Below are 20,620 nucleotides of genomic sequence, written 5' to 3' on the forward strand. Positions count from 1 at the left end.
GGGGGGTGCGCTGGGCCGCCGGGGGCCGGCCGGCAGTGCTGGGCAGGCCGGGGGTGGTCGGCCGGGGGCCGGGGCCGGCACCCCAGGGCCCGAGCCGACCCAGGCTGGAGCCACCGGGGGGCCAGCCTGGGCCGCGCCTCCTCCCCCCACACAGCCCCTTACCTGCTACAGGCTTCCCGCGACTCAAATGTTCGCGGGAAGCAGGGGAGGGGGCGGAGACTTTGGGAGGGGGCGGAGTTGGGGTGTGGGCGTGGGCGGAGCTGGGGGCGGGGCCCCTGGGAGTGTCCTCCATTTGGAGGCACAAAATATGGTAACCCTAGTGTCTATTAGCTATTTGATGCAGAGTTTTTTTTTGTTTCAATGCTGCTAAGATCAATTTCTCACCGCCCCTTGCATTTGGTGGTGGCCTGAAAGATAAAAAATGAAGATATTGAGTTCTCAGCTGTCCCTAAAGATCTTAGGAGAAGAGGGAGACCTAAAGATGTGAAATGGAATAATGAGATGGAGGTTCAGGCTTCTGGGGACTCCTTTATTTTGTGGCAGAAAACATCTTGAAGCTAGTCTTGTAGCCAGTTAAAAGGAAGGAGTTCCTGAAGAGGCTGATATGCTGATTCAGATATTCAAGGATCCAAATACCATCTGAAAATTATGGCACTCCAAATATCATTTTTTCCCCATCCTACTAATTAATTGTACAAAGGCAGCACATGCATTATGCAGGCTCCAACTTGCAGTGACTTATACTGGCTCTGACTCTTCTACAGGCTGATCCCCATAGATTTCTACACAAGTCTTTTGCTACTTACTCTCACCTCCCCCCAGAATCTAAGGAAGGCTTCCTCTGCCTCTCTCCTTTACCAGAAGTTCCTAGCACTTGCAGCTTCCTTTGCCTCCCAAATTTCCACAGCAAGTTCTAGTCTGCCTTTTTCCTTAAACCTTCCATGATTCTTCATTACCGCTGCAAAAGCTACATTAATAGCTACACACTCAGAGAACTTCTGACCCTCCCATGTTTCTTCCCGCCCCATCCTTTACTGTCAGAGTGGTCTATCACTCCATGGTTTGGAAGTTTTCTTTTCACCATTAAATCAACTTCCCCTACAACTCTGCTGGCTCCGAACATTTCTCTTTTAGAATTCAGAGGTCTAACGTGAATAAATTTGCTTGTTTCCTTTTTAACTCAGAGGTTAGACATCACACCCATGAATGACAAGATTAGAGACTTGGATGACTAAATCTTCATGTGATGTAAATCAGTGTCACTCCATGGCTGTGCTAATTTACAGCAGCTGAGCATCCGGCCCAGACTAGTTAACAGTGCGCTCTTTCGATAACTCAGATCCAGAGCCAGCTCCAGGGTTCTTCAGCGGCAGGTCCTTCCCGCCGAGAGGGAGTGAGGGACCTGCCGCCAAATTGCCGCCAAAGAGCCAGATGTGCCGCCCCCTTCCATGTGCCGCCCCAAGCACCAGCTTGCTGTGCTGGTGCCAGGAGCCGGCCCTGCTTAGATCACCTACTATTGCACTACCCAGAACTTCAAGGGTTGAATGTCTTTCAACTAAAGTCTTATTTCCTCAAAGAAGTTGGCCCCACATTAACTTCCAGCTAGGGGAAATTGAAGAATGGGAAATAAATTATCTCCTGCTATAATAATATATAGTGGAAGCCTGGGCTGAAAAAAAAGAACCTCCAAGGAGGAAAGACAATAAGGTCACCAATAAGACCAAATTAGTACATAAAGGCTACACATCCCAAGTCATCATTTCCCAACAAGATGACATTGTTTTTATGTAATTTCTGTAACTTAATATCATGGGACTAGGAAATCTTTTGTCACAGTTCACACAGGGGAATACACTTATTAATTTAGGAGCAATTTAGCTGTGCTTACATCAAGTATTAATAGGGCACAAGTGTACAGGGTTCAGCAGGCATTAGCAATTTTTTAGTCCCTTACCAATATTTTAACTCAGCATTTATGGCATCATTGGTCTCTGATAATACAATAGTAAATGCACTAGAGTTAATTTCTGTTTCTGCAAAATCCTACCACCTCTTGGAAGTGTGTTGCATTAATCATAGTCCTGGTATGCATGACAGGGAGGCAATTTAAAGATTGTTCTGTATATTTATGGCTCTGCAACTTAACTATAACAAGATGTTTAATGCACTGTGTATCTCAGTTATTGATATTCTGCTTATTCCAAATCTCCTCTAACTCAGCAGTCTTTTGCAGAGGTGGATGGTCATTGGAATTAAGCAGCAGCACATAATTAGGTGATCTCCAGCCTGCCAAGAATGTGAAATGTAGATGTCTGGTAACCGCAAAAAATTCCAGGAGGAAGAAAGAGTTCATACAATCAGTCTTATTCTGTTCAGAAAGCATAATTCTGAGGACAACTGCAAACTATTCAACTCAACTAGAGGGGCACAACAATATCTAATGTCACACAATTACCTAACACTTTAAAGGCCTGATTCCAATCCCATTGAAATGACAGTTTGATACAATGCACATTTCACAGAGCAGAGACTAGACTCAAGAGATTATGTAACCATGGTTATATTTTAAGCATGTTCTTGTGGTTAAGACACTGCACTGGAATTGGGACTCGGGAAATCTGGGTTAAATGCCCTACTCTCAGGGCCGCTCCAGCTTTTTTGCCGCCCCAAGCGGTGAAGAGGGGGAAAAAAAAAAAGAAAAAAAGTTAAAGCCGCAATCAGCAGCACTTCGGCGGCTGCTCTACAGCGCCACTTCATTCTTCGGCAGCAATTTGGCAGCCAGTCCTTCAATCTGAGAGGGACTGAGGGACACGCCACCGAATTGCCGCCGAAGACCCGGACGTGCCGCCCCTTTCCATGGGCCGCCCCAAGCACCTGCTTCCTGTGCTGGTGCCTGGAGCCGGTCCTGCCTGCTCTACCATAGACTTCTTGTGTGATGTTAGGGTGAATTGCTTAATCCATCTGTGCCTAAATTCCCCATCTGTCAACCAGGGTTACCAACATTTTTTCTTTTTCACCCCTTTCAAAATGCATGCTCTCCCAAGGAGGGACTGTCCCTTACTATGTGTCTGTCAAGTTTTGGTTTGGGCCCATAGGTGCTTATGCAAGAGCAATAAAAATAATAATTTCTTGCAGCTACTTTTATCATAATTATCTTTGACCTGCACATTTCAACCTTAGTTACATGCAGAATAAACCTTGTTTAACTCTGATGACATGTTGATTTTTGAATCATGCAAAACCACCATGAAACCATTACCACAAACATTATACTCATCCAGTATGTGGAATAGGGACAATTTTGTTTTTAATGCCCTCCCTTGTAAATGTAAATAATTTAGTACTTCATTTCCCATTTTCAACCACAGTCATCCTTTTCTTTCTGTGTTAACACAAAATTTGTTGAAGAAATATTTTTAATAGCTCTGCACACAGGCTTAAATTCTCATATTCCTTTTCACCAATATTTTACCTTTTTTCCCCCTCTAGACATCTGGGATGCAGTACAAATTCAAAAAAAAATATTTAAATAAAAGTGGACCCAATATTCCAGAAGAAAAAAAAACAGCTTCTTTAACAAAAGCAAAAGAAAATGGGTAAGAAATAAGCTGTGAAAATCAAGCACTGAAAATCTGATCACGTCCAGCCATACCTTAAATCCCTTCTCCAGGACTTCTATGTCCAATTCAAGATGTCATCTGCACAAGCACCTCTTTGCTCTTGGTTCTTTTCATTCCATGCATCTCCCCCATGCTGCATCCAAAAATGTCTAACCACTACGTTTGTTTCTTTTTTCCATTCTTGCCTCTCTGCTTTGATTCATATAGCCCCTTGTACCTGGGACCCCTTTCTGACACACCCTGGCCTCGTTCACCCTCCATGTCTTCTTCTAAACCTACAAACCTTTGTTATCCCTAAAAAACAAGGTCACAAATGTAATATAAGTGAAAAATAAAATAAATCTTGGAATCTATATGATTTATGCAATAGCAACTCAATCTACCTACCATATGATCTCACTGCTGTCACCTGACTAAAACTAGCTCTAATGAGGAAAATAAACCAAATATAACAAAATATTCCCACTCAATTTATCTGCCCCATGTTTTTCTTTAAGTCACAGCTGCATGTTTTTCATATTGAAAACATGTTTTTATTACTGCTAGGAGCCTAGCAGAGAAAATACAGCTATAGATGAGCCAAGCTGATTTTATTTTGCCTCCTCATGTACCACCAATAAAACTGTCAACTAAGTTCTGATTCCAGAATGTTTATATATTGTTGATGGTGATGTAAAGGGCACAAAGAACCCAGCTTTGTTTTTTATATCCCAGGGTGAATGTGCAGTGCTAGCAGTTACAATAATCTTCCCTCCCTCCTTGTAATTTGGAAATATTTGATATGGGAGTGCTTTAGAGAAAATAAATAATTCCATCCCTGCCATTCCCAGAGCACATTTCTGACTACTCATACTTTGATGGCATAGAAATAGGTTAGAATGTTTTAAATGTATAAAGGATTCTGTGTTAACTATAAACATTACTTTGTACTATTGTAGGGGAGTACAGAAGGGCAGTGGACAAACCCTGTAGTTGTCTTTGGCCTGTGCAACATGGGAAGTCACATGGTATGCCATCTTCATATGTCTGATTCTCCATATAATACTATCATAATTTATCCAAAATTGTCTTAATGTGTATATATATGTATACACACACAGACACACACATTATGCACGTTCACCCTGGGAACATATCAGAAACAAAATTTTGAAATATCAAAATCCTCTACAAAATGGAATTACTTTTTTCCTTACAACTCTAGTTAATATTCCTATTCTTGTCTGCAACGTTGTTGGAGTCACATTGGTTCCAGGATGTTACAGAGACAGGGTAGATGAGTATGGACCAACTTCTGTTAGTGAAAGAGACAAGCCCTCTATATAAGCTTAAAAGCTTGTCCCTCACCAGCAGAAGTTGGTCTTATAAAATACATTACCTCACCCATCTTGTCACTTCTATTATTGAAAGATGGGCTGTGATCATGACTTCAGTTTCACATTTCACCCAAAAGACATCAACAGTACCCCCTAAAACCATCCTGCTGAAGTGGATCCGTGCGATTGGGTTATTAACATCTCTTCCTGTTGAACCTATGTTGTTTCCAGAGATCTTCCATCCACATATTGGTACTACCCAACCCTGCTTAACTTCTAACAGTATCACAGCAGAGGGAGCTATGACTACAGGTATTTCTTGTAACAAATAAATTGCTTAATGGCTGCTTTGCTTTCAATTTTACTCCTTTCCACCAGTGATTCTCACAGTTCCTCAGAAAAGTAGTGTCTGGAGCCATGGGTCTCAAACCCAAGCCTCCGGGACTGCCACGGGAGCCTTACCTCTCCACAAATATATGCAAGCTGCATGGAAACTTTTTTTAAACACCATAATAGAGGCTCAAACGATATGTAAACAACAGAAAAGAGGCAGTTAGTATAATCAGGCAGCCAAAAAAGAATTTGAAGAGCAACTAGCAAAAGACATGAAAACTAACAGCAATTTTGTTAAGTACATCAGAAGCAAGAAGCCTGCCAATCAGTGGAGCCACTGGACAATTGAGGTGCAAAAGGCACACTCAAGGAAGACAAGGCCATTGCAGAGGAGAAAACTGAATTCTTTGCATCTGTCTTCACTGCAGAGGATGTGAGGGAGAATCCCACACCTGAGCCACTTTTAGGTGACAAATCTGAGGAACTTGTCCCAGAGTGAGGTGTCAGTACAGAAGTTTTGGAAAGTAATTGATAAATTAAACAGTAATATGTCATCAGGACCAGATACACCCAAGAGCTGTGAAGAAACTCAAATATGAAATTACGGAACTACTAACTATGGTATGTAACCTATCACTTAAAACAGCTTCTATACCAGAGAACTGGCACATAGCTAATGTAAAGCTAATTTGTAAAGGCTCCAAAGGTGATCCTGGCAATAACAGGCCAGTAAGTCTAACTTCGGTACCAGGCAAGTTGGTTGAAACTACAGTAAAGAACAGAATTATCAGACACATAAATGAAGAAATGAACAAAATAAGAGTCAAAACGGCTTTTGTAAAGGGAAGTCATGCCTCACCAATCTCTTTGAATTCTTGGAGGGGGTCACCAAACACGTGGACAAGGGTGACCCAGAGGATATAGTGTACGGTGACTTTCAGAAAGCTTTTGACAAGGTCCCTCACCAAAGGATCTTAAGCAAAGTAAGCAGTCATGGGATAAGAGGGAAGTTTCTCTCATGGTAACTGGTTAAAAGACAGGAAACAAAGTGTAGGAATAAATGGTTCGTTTTCACAGTGAGAAAGGTAAATAGTGGTGTCCCCCAGGGGTCTGTACTGGGACTAGTGCTGTTCAACATATTCCATAAATGATCTGGAAAGAGGATAAACAATGAGGTTGCAAAATTCGCACATGATACAAAACTACAGAAGATAGTTAAGTCCAAAGAAGACTGGGAAGAGTTACAAAGGGATCTCACAAAACTGGGTGACTGGGTAACAAAATGGCAAATGAAATTCAATGCTGATAAATGCAAAGTAATGCACATTGGAAAACATAATCCTAACTATACATACATTATGATGGGGTCTAACTTAGTTATTACCACTCAAGAAAGAGATACGGAGTCACCGTGGATAGTTTTCTGAAAACCTCTGTTCAATGTGCAGCAGCAGTCAAAAAAGCTAACACTCTTAGGAACCATTAAGAAAGAGATAGATAATAAGACAGAAAATATCCGAATTGCCACTATATAAATCCATCATATGCCCACACTTTGAATACTGCACGCAGTTCTGGTCGCCCCATCCCAAGAAGATATATTAGAATTGGGTTACAATTGAAAAAAGTACAGAAAAGGGCAACAAAAATGATTAGGAATATGGAACAGCTTCCAGAGAAGGGCAGATTAAAAAAAACGTGGGGCTGTTCAGTTTAGAAAAGAGATGTCTAAGTAGGGTGACCAGATAGCAAATGTGAAAAATCAGGACGGGGTGGGGGGCCAAGAGGTGCCTATATAAGAAAAAGTCCCAAATATCAGGACTGTCCCTATAAAATCAGGACATCTGGTCACCCTATGTCTAAGGTGGAATATGATAGAAGCCTATAAAATCATGAATGATGTGAATAAACTGAATAAGGAAATGTTATTTACTCCCATAGGTGCTGGAACTAGGAGCGTGGGGGATGCTGCAACACACCCTGGCTTGAAGTGGTCTCCATTATATACAAGGTTTACACTTTGGGTCACTGGCTCTCAACACCCCCACTATACAAATTGTTCCAGAACCCCTGTTTACTCCTGCATATAAACACAAGAACACATTTCACTTATTTCATTCAGTGAAATAAACAGACAGCAGATTTAAAACAAACGTAAGAAAGTATTTCAAGCAATGCAGTCTTCCTTCGGAACTCATTGGCAGGGGATGTTGTGAAGACCAAAAGCATAACTGACTTCAAACAAGATTTAGATATATTCATAGGGAATAGGTCCATCAATGGCTATTAGCGAAGACAGTCAGGGATGCAACCCTACGCTCTGGGTATCTCTAAACCTCTGACCACCAGAAGCTGGGACTGGACATCAGGAGATGGATAACTCATAAATTGTCCTGTTCTGTTCATTCCCTCTGAAGCATCTGGCATCGTCCACTATCAGAAGACAGCATAGATGTATAATTGGTATGAACAACAGTGTTGATGACCAGGCTGTGGGTGGTCAGGCCTGGTGGTAAAAGAGAGTGAGGCCTACTAGTTGGAGCTTGGACTAGGGTGGGCGTAGTCCAGGAAACAAGCCAATGGTCAGTACCAGAGGGACAGAAGCCAAATGCCACAGCTTGGGAGGAGGGTGTAAACCAGAGTCATAAGCCAGAGGCAGAGCCAGGGATCAGTACCAGAGAGACAGAAGCTGTATGTCAGAACCGGAGAGTCAACCGGAGTCATAAGCCAGAGGCAGAGCTGGGGGTCGAATCTAGAAGTCTGAAGCCAGAGGGGAGCAGGGACTGGAACAAGGGCAAGTACAGCTCTGGGAGTGGTACGTGTTGAAGAGCCACTGACCTGCTGCGGAGGCCAGGCTTATAAACAGGACTGCTAAACCAGCAGCCAGTCAGGGGCTGAGGCCACTGTGACTTCCAAGGCAGAGTATGTGGGCTCCTTGGTTGCCTAGTAATGCACTTAGTTACAGAGCAGGCCAGCAGCTGCTCCTAGCTGGTCTGGTCACTGACATATAGCCATTCTTATGTTCTTATTCCATATATGTACTAGCGGGGTGCAGGGGGATGAGGAAAGGGGGGAAAACTGCAAGCAAGACACCTTTTTTTAAAGCTGGTCCTGCACTCTTGAATAGCCATAACTTTGACAGAACTGAGTTGAACCAGGCTTACTAGCAAAGAAATGCCCTAAGCTTGTAAACACATATGTGAACTCAATTGTATGAGTGACGCGGTGTGGCCAGACCCCTGCAACTCCTTAGGGGCACAAGGATCTGCCAGCCTGAAGTCTGTTGCAAAACTGGGCCCTCCATTAGTACAGTCAAAGATTAAGGCAAGAAGGGACCACTAGATTATCTAGTCTCACCTGTATATCACAGGACACTGACATCACCCAGCACCAGCACACCAAACCCTTCAAAGGAATGAGACCTACAGGATAGTAGACTATTACGTGCCACAGGCAAAGAATAGGAACAATGGCAGGGAAATGGTTAAATGAGATATACTCAGATAATCCTGGGAAATGACCCACATCCATATGCTGCAGAGGAAGGCAACTTCTCCCCCTTTCCCTCTCCCTCCCCCCCACAAGGTCAGGAAGGAAGGAAGGGATTTTTCCAACCTCACATTTGCTCATCAGTTAGACCCTGAGCATGTGAGCAAGAACCAGCCAGGCAAGCACTTGACAGAGAGGATGCTTGGTGCCATCTCAGAGCCCTGGCCTAACCCACCCAGTGTCCCATCTCCAGAAGTGGCCACCCCTGATGCTTTAGAAGAAAGAAAAAAATCCCAGAATACATTGGGGGCAGGGTGGAAATAATCCCTTTCTGATCCCTTCTAGTGGCCAGCTGCAACCATGAAGCATGAGCTTTAGGAACATAAGAGAAACCAGAAGCGACCCCCTAGAGCTTGAGCCTTGCCCCCTACCATCACAAGCAACCCTATCATACAAGTGCACTCAAATTTGTCCAGTTCTATTAAAACTAATTAACTTGCTTGCCCCCACAACTCCTATTGGGAAACTGTTCCAGAACCTCATCCCTTTGGTTAGAAACCTTCTTCTAATTTCCAGCCTGAACTTGTTCATGACCAGCTGATATCCATTAGTCTTACTAATGCCTTGTACGATGGAATTAATACATCTCCATCTCTATTGGAAATGCCTTGTCTGATACATCATAGGATTGTATTTGTTTTTTTTTCCCCTCACAGCCACATCATACTGGTGGCTCATAGACATCCTATGATCAAACCACACACCAAAGTCTCTCTCCTCCTCTGTCACTTCCAACCCTGAGGTCTAGCAGAAATTCTTTTTATTAGACCCTACCTGCACTACCTTGCACTTTGCTATTGAATTTCATCCCATTTCTGTCAGTCCTGTCATCAATGTCATCCAGACCTTCCTGTATAATATTCTAATCCTCCTCTGTATTGACAGTGTCTCTCAACTTCATATCATCAGCAGATTTTATTAGCACAATCCTATTTTTGCACCAAGGTTATTAATAAAAAAAATTCGGTAATACTGATCCTAAGGCTGATCCTTAAGGAACACTGCTAGTAACCTCTCCCTAGTCTGGTAATACACCTTTCAGCACAACCTGCTGCCTTCTCTCCTTTAGCTAATTCCTTATCCACCTTACAATGCTTGTACTGGTCCCCATCTTCCCTAATTTAACTAATAATTTCTCATGTTGTACAGTGTCAAATGCTTTACTAAGTCCAAATGTTTTAGACCTACTATACTTCCATTATCTAAAACAATCAGTTAATTTCTCAAAGAAGGAAATCAGGTTGGTCTGGTTTGGTAAACCCATAATAATTAATTAATATATGGAAGGTGAGAACTGGAAGGGACCCTGAAAGGTCATTGAGTCCAGCCCCCTGCCTTCAATAGCAGGACCAAATACTGATTTTTACCCTAATCCTGAAGTGGTCCCCTCAAGGATTGAACTCACAACCCTGGGTTTAGCAGGCCAACATTCAAACCACTGAGCTATCCCTCCCTCCATGTTGCATTACATCCTCTTTACCATTTACCTCTATAAATTTAATCATTCTGATTGGGTTCAATTCCACCAAAATCATAATTAGAACTGGTCAAACACTCAAAAACAATTTTTATCCTACATTTTCAGAATAAAAAAGAAATAAAGCAAAATCAAGAGAAAATAATTTTTCACTGACAAAATATTACTTTAAAAAATGAAATAAAAGATCTAAATACTTTTTTTAGTCCTAAATATTTTATAAGTGATTTTCATTCCTGAAATTTTTACATTTTGAAAAAATTCCACCATTTGTTTATTGGGGCCTTTTAAAATCAGAGTTGAGGGAAAACAAACAAAATGTAAGAGCTGCAAATTAAAAAAAAAAACCCAAAATAGTAAAGAAAATTTTGGAGAAAATTCAAATGTTTTGTCTGTTTACTGAAAAAAGATCAATCTTAATTTAAACATTTTCAACGACAGATCAGGAGCATAGAAGTGGGTTTAAAAATATATGTTGTTATCTTGTTATCCCTTTGCTTTCACAGTCTATATATGGAATATGCTTGCAGTGGGTGGATGGTGGAATGTATTGGCATAAATAGGATATCTCCATGGAGTCAGTAAAATCCATACTCAGCATCTCTGACAATAAGGACACTTAGGTACATAAATACGGATTTAGGTATTTAGCTTGAGACACCGAAGTTTTAAAATGCTTCGTTCTGAATCTTTAGGCAGAAGCTCTCCAGGATGGCTTTACTAGTATTACCAGTTCTGTGGCTTGAGAAATATGGTACGAGATTCTTATTGTGTGGCTTTGCAGAGGCAATTCTTGGTGGAATTAATCTCAGCAATATAAAACTCAGCAATTCAATACCCCTTCTTCCGGATGCTGAGTTGTTTCTTTCTGATTTCCCTGCCTTGCTGTGGCTTAGGCTAGATATGTAGCTCTAGTCACCAAGACGGCACCCAAACAGCTAAGCCATTTCATTGTTTTATGCATGAACCATTAGGATATGCCACACAGAAGAATATTAAAAATAAGGAGTCAAAAATTACACTAAACTCAAAGTTTTCCCAGCAGCTGTCTATAAAGCTAGCACACAGGCGAGAAAATATTAGTATGAAGATACCTCCATGTTCTGGGAGAAAGGGTCCTTCGGATCACACAGTGATGAAGATATTCTGTGGTTGCCACGGAAACAGCGTTGACTGCTGTTCTGTGGGACTGGAAATGTCTGTCGAATAATTGTTAACCTTCCAATTGACCTTCTCACTAGCTCCTGCACATCCACATCATTTATTTCCTGTAAGATAAGATCAGGCATAGAATATGTATAAAAGTTAAAATATTGAAACGTCACCACCAGATTATAAATGAAAAATAAACTGAAAGTGCTGAGAGACGTGGTATCACTGTACTGCATTTATTCAGTGCTATCATGTCCTTAAATAAAAACAGATGCATGTTCATTAAAATGACTAGCCTACCATTTCTATAATCGTATCACATGCTTAGATATGCTACGCTGAAGCCTAGAGAGAGACCTGGAAGGTGTAACTGGGCTCAGATTGGGGTTCCCCCCTTTCCCTTTGATCTTTTACTTTAAAGTGTTTCACAACAGATAATGTTTAAGACCATAGGACGACATAGTATAAAGTATTGCTAAGTGTGGCATTACATCAGGAGGTACAGACAATTATTTGGGTCTTAAGTGTTCATTTCCTGGAAAAAGAATATCAAGAACCTATACACAATTTAGTAATTAACTAACAATTTATCAAAATGAGCACTAGGGGGAGAGAGAAAGGAAAGCATTAGGGCATTCAAGGTTGTGTGAGTGTTCTTGTTTATAGCACGATCTAATTTAAAACCTGCCTTTTATTCATAAGGTTTCTATTCTGGTTGAAAGCTGAGCACCCACAGCTAGAGGGACACACTTTAAAGAAATCACTAAGTTAACATTTACTGGATATTTTGCTTTGGAGAGAAATGTGGTGTGAGGGTATGTGTGTGTATGTAAAGAGTTGAGGCTATGCTGTTTTACACTAGCTGTGGATATGACCCTGAATGTGGTATGATTAATTAATTAAACAATAAGAATTGACTCAAAACTTGAACTTGAATATTTTCTGAGGACTAAAGAGGTTTAGTTAACCCCATTTTGGGGGTTCTCTCATCTCTTTTTGTCTATTTTTTCTGAACAGAAGCAGTTACTGAAATATTGTATGGCACAACACAATTTATCTGCAGCGATCTCGCTCAAACCTAGGGTCTGTCCCTCAGCAGAGTGAATCATTTGCTTATTTCCCCTGATGAGATGACCCTGTTTATCAGAATGTACTTGATGTCCTAAACATTTTGGAAACATAAGAGTTTAATGTTCCATGCTAAAGTTTGCAAAAATCCTATGAGAAATTTTGTTATACTGAAATTTCCAGCATGACTTTCAGACTGAAGAGGTTTAGGTCATCTTCCGCTGAGTAGATAATCTTTTGGATACCATTTAAAAAAAAAAAAAAAGAGAGAGAGAGAGAGAGACTTTTGAGGCTACATCATCACTAGTATGCATCTTAGAGTAGTAATTCTGCATTCCAATAGAAAGCAAAAATTTTGAGGTACATTTCCCCAACGTCTAAGACCCAGCTCTCCCCCCCCCCCTTTTTTTTTCTTTTTTTAAAGAAAACTGCAAATGCATCGTTGTGTCTGTAAATGAATTACAGGAGTAAATCAGGGCACTTGTGCTTCTAACTTCATGGTCTGTGCCCACAATCACATATTTGGAGGCACAAATATTCAAATTTAAGATCACAATGCAGTTTCCTTTCTGCAAAAAGCAAACCACATACTTCTGAAAATGCTGGGTTTTTTTAATTGTAAACAACAATCCTGATGTATTTTTCTGGCTACAATTAACATGCTTAAAGCAAAATCTTCTGCAACAAATGGTTCAGGTATAGCTCCATTTTGTTTATTTTCTTTAAAGCCATGAAGAAGAATATGCTAAGAGTTGTGAATTTTAAAATCAATTCTCTTGACTACAATAAACCTATTTTATTCTTCTTCATAGCATGTCACAGCTTTTGGCCTCATCTGTTATTTATGTTCTTTATGAAATATAGATTTTTCTGCAAACAAAATAACACCTGGCATCAGCTGTGTCCAGTGTAATATCCTGCATGTCTGGTCGATTAATCCTTAATGTACCATAGATAATGGTTTTTCTCAGCTTAATATGCCGTCTTTTCATTTAGTCTGTATCATTTCACTAGCTACAAGAAAGAAAAAAGTTGTTTCTTTGGCAAAATGCAAGTCATTTTTAATACACCTGCAATATAATCATAGAGGGCAGTTAAAAAGAATATTATCTATATTCTACACCACACCTTTTAATCAATCATAGTACTTATGGGAAGTTCACTATGCATGATCATTTGGTTTTTGTTCGACATCTTGACTATATTGGAACAGAGAGGCTGTCAAATTTTTTTTCAATACTGTGAAAAATCATACCCACATGGCATGCTACACCGCCAACTAACATTTTATAAGAGGTTTTGACTTTTAGCTGTGCAAACATTTATCATTTTTTCTCCCAAAAGCACAGCATATTTTTCTCTGTATTCAGCAGTTTTGTGCATTTTAATTAGAATTCTCTGGGTTTTGCCTCTAGGTCATTGTCACACTTCAGACATAGTGTGTATTTTAAAATAATTTTCTGGAGACTAAAAGCAAAGTCCAAACAAACACCAAAGAGACATGAGCAATGTGGGAATTGTCAGTTTGATGAAACAATATAATAAATACACTGAACAGATTCATGACACATGTACTTTAGATTCCGTGGACTGTACTGGTATTATAAAAGTTTCCTTTTTAGTTTAACGTCGCAATTGCAAAACTGTTACCCACAAACCCAAGTCCAGCTTAAATCAGGACAATTTGATGAAAATAAACTTCTTTGCCTCATTCAATTAATTCTGCCAGTATTTTCTCTTGGGATTGACAGACAGCAAGAACACATTCTATTGTACAAAATAAGACTATCAGATCATCCTTCACTTGTTCTGATTTTTAGATTTGAGCTGAAGAGATGGTCTATAATGACAAGAAAACTAGATCAAGGGACTAATTCATAGGAGGAAACCATTTGCATTTCAATTTAAATGAAGGATATAAGGGTTGTTTGCAGTGCTGTAGCCTTGTTGGTCCCAGGATATGAGAGAAACAAGGCAAGTGAGATAATACCTTTTGTTGGACCAATTTCTGTTGGGGGAAGGGGCACACTTTCGACCTTCAGAGAGCTCTTTCTCAGGTACAAGTGACATTCTAGTTATCTTCTCCAGACACGAGGAAGAGCTCCATGAAACTCAAAAATCTTGCACCTTCCATCAACAGAAGTTGATCCAAAGAAAGATATTACCTCACCTACCTTCTCTCTATAGTATAAGAGTGCCAGATGATCTATTTTACAAGTACTGAAAGCCAAGAAGAAAGAAATAGAAAAACAGGACACCAACTGGCCCAGTTTCTGGGCCTAGTATGCATTAAAAAGAGATTCAGATTTTCTAAAGGCAGAGTTTCAGTATAATAGATTTTGATAGCTTGGGCCAAATCTTTTCTTTTTTCCTCTCAGGACCGAGACTAGGGAGAGTGTTGTTATTAGTACAAACGAAGTGATGACAGAACTTGGAGAAGGAACTTAAGAGAAGAATGAAAAACCAATTTCAGGCCATGGATCAGGCATCTAGAACTAACGACCACTGCAGAGCTAGCTCATTCTGCCTGCTCTGAAGCAACCTACAGACATAGGTGGAAAGTGGCAGAGATGCACTGCTATTGGTTTCAGAATACCAGTTTATATTAGTTACCACCTGCCTAACTTGAATGATAGCGAGAGGTAACTCAGCAGTGTAACCCACATTTGACCTGAGCCTCTAGCAAACCCTATTCTATGGACTACAACAAAAATGGCTACCAAATCCCTTTTGGCACCATTTCCCAGCATGGCTGGAATCAGGTATAGGGACAGAATAGACTAGAAACCCCTGCTGAGGCCCATAGGAGACTTCTGAAGAGCACGATTTGACCAAAGATAAGCCAGGTCTGCTCAGCCCCTCCATCATAAAGGGACACCCTGATGCAGATGCTAAGAGACAAGTTTAATTTTTGAGCATTGAGTTTAGGAGTCAAGAGAGAGAAGCAGAACAGCTCAGGGAGTCTCTGATTAACTGCCCTTCCACTCAAAAGGAGTCTTTGAGCTGCGGTGAGACCTAGTCCATGGAACAGACAGTTCCAACCCTGCAGAGACCAGCAGCTAGAATGGCAGTGATCTGACCTGGAGCTGGCTCTGGAGAGTCAGCCTAGACCTCCACAGAACCCCAGACCAGGTTGCTAGGAAAACACGCTGTCCACCCAGGGATGAAGACACAGTAAAGGTATCCTTTTGGTTTAAGCTGGCCAACATTCACAGTGCTGCAGCACGCCTCTCCACACTCATTACCATATCATTTGGCTGGGAAGGTGGTAGGGAGGCAGGGACGGATTATGAAAGTTATGAGTGTTGGGAGGTGGGGAACTTGGTTTATTCATGGTTAGTATTTATTAGTTAACCTAACCCTCTCCTTCTCCAGATCCTATTTTCCTGCCCCTAGTAATGTCCCCCATTGTTATATTGTTGGTTTGGAGTGTGCCATTCCTTGGCCATAGTTTGTGTTGATGTACTCCATTGTTCACTGTGAACTGGGTTTCAGATGCCTGGCTAGCAGCAATAGCATTATTCATTTTCCCAAGGGTAACACCCTTTGTGTCCTGGGCGCAGTGAGGAGTCACCCTGGGTGGAGACACCAGCCATCACAAAAAAAGAACCCGGGACCCAACCCATTTGAGGAGAGGGGAGAAGCCACTCCAAATAATAAGCACCAGAGAGGAAGCTTAAGCCACACCTCTGGGGAGGGGGCTATATGAGTCTGTATAGGTGGCAAGCACAATACAAAAAATAGAGTAGTATAAAATACATGAGCTATTGCAATTATTTTAAAATGGAAGGGTTTAATGAAGCTCCTTATAATGAGGCCCTCACCCCTGGAATGTCCCTTGTGGCCTAGTGCAGCGCTACAGTTAACTCTCTGCATCAGTTTCTGCATGTGTATATTAAGCAATGCCCCATCAGCACTATAATTAACTTAACCCAAAGGCAGAACATTACACAACTAGGTCTTGACCCTAGCATCCTAGTTAGAGGAGGAAGGAGCTGAGTTAACCTTAGTCCATCAACCCCCCTGATGTCCACGTCCCTTACCCATGAAGCCCTATTGATCCAGAACCGTACCCCTGGAGTAAGGACCTTTTGCCTTCAGTTGGGGAAGTCTCTCTTGACTTGGGCCAAGGTACCTGCAAAGGTCAAACCCACGATGACCCTTCTTGGGAACAGAATATAATTCCTTTGGTCTGGGGCTCCTGCTGCTACCTGTGAAGTCCTTCCATTCGGACCAGGTTTTGCTGAGGGTTGGCATTCACAGTCCTTCGTTCTGGAGCCTCCCCAGTTAGGAGCACTCTGCCTTGGCCTTCTTTCCTGATGAGATCTCTCAGCAGCTCCTCCTGAGAAGCCCTCCCAAGAAGTCCTCCCCTTAGCACTTCCTCTTTCTGTGTACTGTTCCTCCCCACATCAGTCTTTGTTACCCCCTGGGAGTAGCTTCCTAGCCAGCTCCCCCTGAGGAGTTCTTTTCCCAGCATTTCTTCCCTGTGATCTCCCCTGTCTGAGCCCACATAACTGTTTATAAAGCCCAGGTGTTCCTTAACTAATTGCCTGAATAGCTGGGCAGTAGTTAATCAATTATCCACAGATGGGTGTTGGTTGTCTCATTCTCTTTAGCACAGCCTGTCATAGGTAGGCTGAGGACCTGACCACCCTCAGGGGCCAGCTACCCTGTAACATCCCTCAAGTAATTATTGTGCATCAATCTACTGCATGTGTTTAAAATGTGCCATTACATAAGTTAGTGAAATCCAGTTAATTACTTTCTGGGATCTACCACAACTTCAAAAGTTGACTCTTAATTTCACAGTATGACCTACCCTTGCCTCATCTTCATAGTACTGTGTTACACTTATATAACAATGAAGAAACAGAACCCAACAACTAGGACCCAGTTCTTTTTGGACAGATAGATAAAGCCAAATTCTGCATGTGGATGCATGCACGTGAGCCTCCCATTTAAATCTGTTTGAGCTGTGCGCATGCATCCAAGAGCCTCCCTTTTAACTGTTTGAAAAATGTGTAACTTTAATGGTTCAACATTTACATTTTTCAAAGGTGTTTCACCTATAATAACTGTGAGCAGTGCAAAGAGCTTTGGGCTGTCCTCTGAAGAGAGAGCAGTAGGAAACAGGTGACAGCACTGGGCATAGTGGGATTACATTGCACAGTTTAATAAATAACTAAAGTAAGCCACCTATTTACACATAAATAAATAAATAAACCATTTCTTTCATGTTAAATACAGACATACAATTTCTCTCGATTCCTACTGTCAGCTAAAAATAAAATTTGTAATGAATGCACAAATGTGACAAAAGGGTGACAAGAGAGTTTAGCCTGATTCCCTTAGGCTGCCAGAGGTTAAATTTATTGTGGCAGAGAAGGAAAACAGAAACAGAGAGAAACCCCTTCTCATATCTATTACTCAACCTGTGGTTTGTATATATCCAAATCTCTGAATCTTGTGAAATTTAAATAAAGAACAATGCCATCTGCTGTTGTAGGGCCCTGAAGAGATGGAAATATTTATTTGGAGAGGGTTTTCTCAACTGAATTCATTGATCAGGGAGAGGAGATTGGTATTATTACCAAGTACTAACATGATTGATTGTGACATATGAAATTGTGCAACCTCATTTTTATGAAGCCTTCAATACAATATATATGGTAATGTATTAAAGGTAACATTTTATTATATATTTATTTATTTCAAATTTCCATAGTAATTCCCATTAGATGCACATTGTCAAGGCTAATTTAATACATCACCTTAAACATCAACTAATAGGACAATAAAATTAAGTAAATGTTACCAAGCATTATTGCTTTTTAAAATAAGCAATTGAAGTAATATACGCAACCCAATAAACTACGCAGATTCATAGCATGAATGGCATTTCTGTTCAGATTTTTTTGTTTCCAATCCAAAAGTAAAAGGGAATACATTCCTAATTTTTATTTGGCAGCTAGTTGTAAGCAGTTATTTTAACTGTTTGCCAAATAATGTATTTCTCATTTGCATAATTCATCTTAAATGCTGAAGACTAGAGGATTAGAAAAGACATGTAAAATAGGGTATTTCTATACTAGAAACACTGCGGTGGCACAGCTGTAGTGTAGACACTTACGACAGCATAGCAGGTGTTCTTCCATCCCTGTAGTAATTTCACCTCTCAGAGGTGTTAGCTAGGTCAATGGAAGAATTCTTCTGTCTACCTAGTGGGGTCTACACAGGGGCTTAGGTCGGCTTCACTGCATCTCTCAGGGGTTTGAATCTTTCACATACTGAGTGATGTAGCTAGGTTGACCTAAGTTCTAGGTTTAGGGTAGGCTATAGTCACTTTCTTGGTGGCTCTGATTTAGTCAAAACAACACATCCATCAAAAAGGGCTAAATTTACTGGAATGGGAGTACTTGTGTGAATAACTACATGCCACTGTGAACATGGAGTTCCCAGTCTGGCCCATTGTGTAAATCCAAAGGATACAGTAATTGGCAACTAGATTGCGCGTGTGTGTGTGTGTGGAGTAAGTCTACTTACCACACTAGACTTGTTTCTCTAATATTCTGGGCGCAACACAGCTACAACAACACAGAAAACTAAACAATAAAGGGCATAGGCAGCCATCACTCCACTTTCAAATCTCCCATTGTCATCAAAGTGGAAAAAGGTATTTTTCTGTAGTGTACTGGTAAAGTGACATAAAAGGCAGAATACTGTTCCCAAACATTCACCATCTGGAATATATTCACATTTTTGTTATGGTCTGAATAAGGTGACATCAAAGGAAAAAATGTTGTATAAATGATAGGTTGAAGTCCAATCTTGATTCAGTTTTTGCCACCGTGAACAGATGTTATTTGATTCTGATCTGATTTTAATGTCCTCAAAATATTGCAAATATTTAAAATGCTAGAACAGAGAAAACTTCATTTTACCCTCTCATGCATGGATATGGCTCATAGGGCAGAATCCATTTCACAGAACAACTGATTTGTGACTCTGTAGGTTCTACAGCATATAGAAAACATGTACTATGACCAGAGCTTTTCCAGTTTACTACACTAATGTTTTTCTTTTAAAGTTCAAATTCATTTAAAATTGACTAACATGATATGAAGATATGATATTCATCAATCATTAAGAACTTCCACCCAAGTGATTTACCAGCATTTTGGCTAACTATGAATTATGGGCTTAATCCAACTCCTACTGAAGTGAATGGAGAGACTCCCATTGACTTGAATAGGAATTGGGGAAAATGATAATTTTTAATAGTATCTGGTAACTTTAAACAGTGGAAGTGATTTACTGGTCACCAGAGCAAAGAACCAGGAAGATGACTGAATTCTAATCTAGGCTAACTGAAAAATGGTTGATTATGCCTATAGGTTCACCTTGTGAGCTTCCTGTAGTTTAGAAAGACAAGGTAAAACAGGACCTAACTGTAACCAGATGCTGCTTCTGAGGTGAGCTTTCCCATTAACATAAACCGGAATCAATAAACCAACTCTGATTTGTTTATTGTATTATAACAATGGATAACTAATGACCGACTATGAAAACAGAAGTGTGTGGTCAGTCAAAATCAGATCAGGGATTACACATGTCATTTCTCTAAACAATGTTTTACAAAAAATATACAGATATAGGTACTATACATTAAACTTGGGAATAATTCTCTCTCCAATTAAGCATTTTGTAGACATAATAAATGACTCCTTTTAAAACAACAGAAAAATTTGAACACTGTATAATCCAAAAACAACTTCACTGCGCAGTGTTTTCTATGTGTAGCTCCTCTGCTTTTTGACCTATCAGATGTTGCCTGGCAAGCATTTATGGTAGAGTTTATTTCATAATTAAAAACAGATCCTTTAATCAATCGTCTTTGCAAAAATTCCCACAAGGTCAGACTCAGACAGATTTGAAAACAGATATGTTTGTATTTGAAAAAGGTTCCTCCTGTTCACTATTTATACATATTCATATATGGCTCTATCTTCAGTGGGTTTTAGTACCAGCCCATACTGAACTACTTAATCCTTGTGCTTTTTAAAGGGGCAAAGGGAAGAACACATACAAGTTTTAGAAACAACATT

At 40.5% G+C, this 20,620-nt stretch overlaps 1 protein-coding gene across 1 annotated transcript in view; it reads right to left on the bottom strand.

Moving 5' to 3' along the window:
- GRID2 (glutamate ionotropic receptor delta type subunit 2) overlaps positions 1 to 20,620 on the bottom strand; it is a 1,042,513-nt gene that overhangs the window by 337,890 nt on the left and 684,003 nt on the right. The window contains exon 6 of the mRNA XM_034772953.1: positions 11,390 to 11,563. Within this exon, the coding sequence (XP_034628844.1) occupies positions 11,390 to 11,563 (174 nt within the window). The remainder of the gene's footprint in view (positions 1 to 11,389; positions 11,564 to 20,620) is intronic.

The sequence above is a fragment of the Trachemys scripta genome, chromosome 5 (assembly GCF_013100865.1).
Source record: "Trachemys scripta elegans isolate TJP31775 chromosome 5, CAS_Tse_1.0, whole genome shotgun sequence".
Classification (NCBI taxonomy): Eukaryota; Metazoa; Chordata; order Testudines; family Emydidae; genus Trachemys; species Trachemys scripta.